Consider the following 5968-nt stretch of genomic DNA (forward strand, 5'->3'; position numbering starts at 1 on the left):
AATCCATCACCTTTCTTGAATGAAAAATGTTCTTAATTGAAAAAGAGAAGAATTGCATGAATTTTGAATTTTATAACAGTTTAATTATTTTGATGTGGTGGCAATACTTTTGTTTTCTGAATGTATGCTTAAACAGTGCATATGTCTTTTGAATTTGTGGTTCATGAATGTTGGCTCTTGAAAGAATGATGAAAAAGGAGACATGTTACTGAGGATCTGAAAAATCATAAAAATGATTCTTGAAGCAAGAAAAAGCAGTGAATTCAAAAAAAAAGAAAAAAAGAGAGAGGAAGCAAGAAGAAAAAGAAAAAAATAATGAAGTTGTGATCCAAGGCAAAAAGAGTGTGCTTAAGAACCATGGACACCTCTAGTTAGGGACTCTGGCAAAGCTGAGTCACAATCTGAAAAGGTTCACCCAATTATGTGTCTGTGGCATGTATGTATTCGGTGGTAATACTGGAAGACAGAGTGCTTTGGGCCACGGCCAAGACTCAATAAGTAGCTGTGTTCAATAATCATCATACTTAACTAGGAGAATCAATGACACTATCTGGATTCTGAGTTCCTAAAGAAGCCAATCATTCTGAATTTCAAAGGATAGAGTGAGATGCCAAAACTGTTCAGAGGCAAAAAGCTAAAAGCCCCGCTCATCTAATTAATACTGATCTTCATAGATATTTTTGGAATACATTGCATATTCTCTTCTTTTTATCTTATTTGATTTTCAATTGCTTGAGGACAAGCAACAATTTAAGTTTAGTGTTGTAATGAGCGGATAATTTGTACGCTTTTTGGCATTGTTTTTAGTATGTTTTTAGTATGTTTTAGTTAGTTTTTAGTATACTTGTATTAGTTTTTAGTTAAAAATTACTTTTCTGGACTTTACTATGAGTTTGTGTGTTTTTCTGTGATTTCAGGTATTTTCTGGCTGAAATTGAGGGACTTGACCAAAAATCTGATTTAGAGACTAAAAAGGACTGCAGATGTTGTTGGATTCTGACCTTCCTGCACTCGAAGTAGATTTTCTGGAGCTACAGAAGCCCAATTGGCGCGCTCGCAACGGCGTTGGAAAGTAGACATCCTGGGCTTTCCAGCAATATATAATAGTTCATACTTTACCCAAGATTTGATGGCCCAAACCGGCGTTGCAAATCAGCTCAAAACTACCCGGCGTTAAACGCCGGAACTGGCACAAGAATGGGAGTTAAACGCCCAAACTGGCACAAAAGCTGGCGTTTAACTCCAAGAAGAGTCTCTACACGAAAATGCTTCAATGCTCAGCCCAAGCACACACCAAGTGGGCCCGGAAGTGGATTTTTATGTCATTTACTCATCTCTGTAAATCTTAGGCTACTAGTTCTCTATAAATAGGACCTTTCACTATTGTATTTTCATCTTTAGATCCTTTGATCATTTTTAGATCTTTGAGTCTTTTGATCACGCTTTGGGGGCTGGCCTCTCGGCCATGCCTAGACTTTGTTCTTATGTATTTTCAACGGTGGAGTTTCTACACACCATAGATTAAGGTGTGGAGCTCTGCTGTACCTCGAGTATTAATGCAATTACTATTATTTTTCTATTCAATTCGGCTCATTCTTGTTCTAAGATATTCATTTGCACCCAAGAACATGATGAATGTGATGATTATGTGACACTCATCATCATTCTCACTTATGAATGAGTGCCTGACAACCACTTCTGTTCTACAAGCAAACAAGGCTTGAATGTTTATCTCTTGGATCCCTTAATTGGAATCTTCGTGGTATAAGCTAGAATTGATGGCGGCATTCAAGAGAATCCGGAAGGTCTAAACCTTGTCTGTGGTATTCTGAGTAGGATTCAATGATTGAATGACTGTGACGAGCTTCAAACTCACGATTGTGGGGCGTTAGTGACAGACGCAAAAGAATCACTGGATTCTATTCTGACATGATCGAGAACCGACAGCTGAATAGCCGTGCCGTGACAGGGTGCGTTGAACATTTTCACTGAGAGGATGGGAGGTAGCCACTGACAACGGTGAAGCCCTAAATACAGCTTGCCATGGAAAGGAGTAAGAAGGATTGGATGAAGACAGTACGAAAGCAGAGAGACGGAAGGGACAAAGCATCTTCATACACTTATTTGAAATTCCTACCAATGAATTACATAAGTATCTCTATCTTTATCTTTATGTTTTATTCATCATTCATAACCATTTAAGTTTGCCTGACTAAGATTTACAAGATGACCATAGCTTGCTTCATACCAACAATCTCTGTGGGATCGACCCTTACTCGCGTAAGGTTTATTACTTGGACGACCCAGTACACTTGCTAGTTAGTTGTGCGAAGTTGTGATAAATAGTTGAGATTACAATTGTGCGTACCATGTTGATGGCGCCATTGATGATCACAATTTTGTGCACCAGTGATCTGGAAAAAAAAGTATAGACTATTATATATTACTGAAAGCGCTGAAAATTAGCTTTCCAACGCCGTTGAAAACGCATCAATTGGACCTCTGTAGCTCATGAAATGCCCGTTGGAATGCACGAAGGTCAGGACTTGATAACATCTGCTATCCTTTCTTCAGCTCTGAACAAAACTTTGATAATCTTGCTACTTTCGCCCAAAAATCACCTAAAAACATAGAAAAAACACAAAAACTCAAAGTAGCATCCAAAAGGTGAATTTTGCACTAAAACATACTAAAACTTACTATAATTAATAAAATCTAACTAAAAACAACATGAAAATCTGTTGGAGTTTGTGACTGATTTTTTTGATCAATTTGGAAAGCTTGTTGAGGTGGTGATTGCTGCAATTCTGTGAATGCATTAAAGCAGCAGTCCTGTTTGGGAAGTTCTGTGGTTGCTGAAATCGAAGTAAGGAAGAAGGATGCTGTTTAGAAGGATCCTAAAGTGCCGCCGCAGCCACAGCTTGATACATGTCTGTTTGCATATTCAGCATGGATGGATCTTTAACAGTGGTGCAAACCTGTAGCCATAGATCAAGTAAGGTTCTATAAAGACACAGGAATTAATCCATCAAATTGGCATTCCTGTAGCCGTAGTTGGTTAAGAGACTTCAACTGGCCTATGGAATCAGGTATTTCTGCTGAGAACGCTGTGTAAGAGAGATCTAACATCCTTAGAGGACTGCTCCAATTAGACTTTGGAAGTTCACCTTTTAGCTCTTCATTCTGTGACAAACTCAGTTCTTCAAGATTAGAAAAACCAAGTATGCCAGTTGCAACAAAAGATGAATGACAAGAGCTAATTCAGTTGCAACAAAAGATTAGGAAAACCAAGTATGCTAGTTATTTTTAATATGTAATTAGTCTTACTTTATTTGTGTTATTTTGTGCATGCAGGGATTCAAGTAATAATAAAAGTGTCTTTGCCTGTTCATCAACACAACAAACATCATATAGGTTTATATATAGATTCCTCAATTTTCATATATGGAAGTTAGTTCATTTTAGAAGTTTAATTAATTCGAATTATATATTTGTGAGTATAGAGGAGGAAAGTGCTACTTTATTGAAAAGAAGTAGTAATAAGAAATCCAGTAGTAGTATTGGTTGGAAATTCAAAGAAATTAAAGCACTACCTAGCTAGCCAGCTTTTGTTAATTATTATTATCCATTCATTTTAATTCTTCTCTGATATCCTCTTCATGTTTCTGGTGTGGCTAAGCAATAAAATAAAGCACTTGCACTTATTGATTAGCCACATCAGCTTATGAATTATATATGATATATATTAGCGCTATATTTCTATTGAAGAAAAAAAAATTTGTTTCTTTTTTAGTTGCAAAGGAGGTGCTAGAAGCTCAAACTCAAAATGTTCTCTTAAATTTGTTTCCTTTTTCATCGTACTTACTCAATCCTCATATCATAAGACTAGTGTGATATTCTAAATTGATCTTTAATGATTTTTGTGTCGAATAAACTATATTTTGATAAAAAGAAATTGTCAAATTAATTCTTAATATTTTAGAATACTAGACAAATTAATCCCTTGACATAATAATTTTGGTGAACAAACACATTTTGAATTATCACCCCATGGCTGAGCTGCGCAAAAATGTAGTCTTGAGGCTTTGAGAAGTGAGAATTTTCTCACCCCATCATTTTGGGAAACTTGATTCCAGGACCATTTTTATTTCGATCAGAAGCTTTGAATTTTTCTTTTCAATGATGATAATCCATTTTGAATCATGCTTCTCATTCTATCATTGGTGTGATCTGTTACAGAGAACAACGGCTTCAAACAGTTGGGCCTGCTTGGCTTTTGAGAATTCAGCAAATTTCGGCACAAAGAGAGTGATCTTTGCAAAGGGTTTCAAGCTGAATTGCTTGGTTGATAAAGTGATGGCTCCATCTTTGGTGAATGATGCAGTGGATTGTTTTGCTAGTATGTGCTGCAAACCAGACTTTACAAAATGTTGTTTTATGTTTTTCGTGTAAATCCTAGTCATTTCTGTTTGCAGAAGGGGAAATTTTGGACCCTAATATCTCAATATTGGTTATGAATTTTGAGAATGAATCTGATCCTTTTGGAGCAATCAGTAATCCGCTCTATCAGACTACTACTTTTAAGCAGGTAAAGCTTTGATTTTTTGATACACACCGTGACATGAACCTTTCCAATGAATTTGGACATGAATGTGTCTAGATACATTGATTTTTCGATGTACCGAAAAAGTAAGAGTGCTAATTGGAATGGAGGGAGTAGTTTTCTCTTGATTTCATTATGTTTATTGACCAGTACTCCTATTCATGCAGCCTAACGCAATAGAAAATGGTCCCTATGATTATACCAGAAGTGAAAAATCCCACTCGAGATGCTTTAGAAAGGTTCACTGTGTCCTGTTAGTTGTGTTTTCAGGCTTCAATTTTGGTGAACAATTTTGAAGTCAGCTTAATTTTGAGGATTCAAAGGGGTTACATTCTTCCCATTTTCTTCGAATTATATGCTTGTTGTAATCTGCTTGCTCCATATCTCATTTTCTGATTCTTCCCTGCAGTTGCTTTGGTTTTACCCGCTATGTATCTGTAGCATGGTTCTAAGCATCATCTGGTAACATTCTCTTTCTATTCATCTTCTTATGTTAGAATCTTCATTGTTGATGAAGATTCACACTGCTGTAAATTAAGCACATTGATAATGCCAGTGTTTGGTTAGTTCCATAGAAAGGTGCTTTAAGTCATGTTTGAGTTTGTCTTAAAAATTAGACTTTCTAATAATGCTGTCAGGTATAATGACATTGCCAAGTTTGGGTATACTGCAATGAGACGATCCAAGTTCACAGGAGAGAAAGACTCAAGTCGAAGCAATTCTCTAACTTCACAAAATGCTAGTCATGTAAAAAGGCCAACTTCACAAAATTAATTAATAAACTGTAAGAACTGATTTGAGACCCTAACATAAACACTTTTGTTATTGATTTTAGCTGTAATTATTGGTTTTTGTTGTTGATTAGGCTTCATGGAAGCTGTTAATTTAGCAGTAATATATATGCTTAAAAAATGTGTGACAAATAAAATGTGTGTATAACTAAAGATCGCATTATATAGTGGATGCCTGAGAAAATGGTATATCTTGTAGTGGCACCAACTTATCTCTCTGCTCATCACTTCACTACCAAAGATGTAAATGGAAACCCACATGAATTCAACCTCATCGATGATGGTATTTGTGTCAATAATTTGGTATATATTTTTGGTGTGGTTTATGGTGACTAAGGTTTTTGCGTGGCTACAGTGACTAAGGAGAAATAACCAACCCAGATTTAACACGTGAAAAGTTTGAAGGATGTTGGAGTTTCGTCTGACTGTTGTAAAGATAGTAAATACACGGTACAAATATGGATCACTAAAACTAACATAATTAAACATCCCACCCTTTTGGTAATGCATTCCATAGTGGTGGACGAAATTGTGATCCTTAATTAATGGCTCTTTGGCATGTGCCAAAGAGAAC

At 36.1% G+C, this 5968-nt stretch overlaps 1 protein-coding gene across 1 annotated transcript; it reads left to right on the forward strand.

The window, feature by feature from the left end:
• The first annotated feature begins 3776 nt into the window (after positions 1–3776).
• Positions 3777–5498, forward strand: LOC112715790 (cystathionine beta-lyase, chloroplastic). The gene is made up of 5 exons (XM_025767611.3): positions 3777–4399; positions 4476–4588; positions 4771–4842; positions 5013–5065; positions 5242–5498. The coding sequence occupies exons 1-5, from the start codon at positions 4180–4182 to the stop codon at positions 5375–5377; spliced, it is 594 nt and encodes a 197-aa protein (XP_025623396.1). The 5' UTR covers positions 3777–4179; the 3' UTR covers positions 5378–5498.
• The last annotated feature ends 470 nt before the right edge of the window (positions 5499–5968 follow it).

The sequence above is a fragment of the Arachis hypogaea genome, unplaced genomic scaffold, assembly GCF_003086295.3.
Source record: "Arachis hypogaea cultivar Tifrunner unplaced genomic scaffold, arahy.Tifrunner.gnm2.J5K5 arahy.Tifrunner.gnm2.scaffold_364, whole genome shotgun sequence".
Taxonomy (NCBI): domain Eukaryota; kingdom Viridiplantae; phylum Streptophyta; class Magnoliopsida; order Fabales; family Fabaceae; genus Arachis; species Arachis hypogaea.

What these genes read in the sequence shown, in the direction of transcription:
- LOC112715790 (XM_025767611.3), top strand. Translation starts at nt 4,180, where the DNA reads ATGATGATAATCCATTTTGAATCATGCTTCTCATTCTATCATTGGTGT. An exon ending in TGCAGTGGATTGTTTTGCTA is followed by an intron (nt 4,400 to 4,475) that starts GTATGTGCTGCA and finishes TTCTGTTTGCAG; the next exon opens with AAGGGGAAATTTTGGACCCT. An exon ending in ATGGTTCTAAGCATCATCTG is followed by an intron (nt 5,066 to 5,241) that starts GTAACATTCTCT and finishes TAATGCTGTCAG; the next exon opens with GTATAATGACATTGCCAAGT.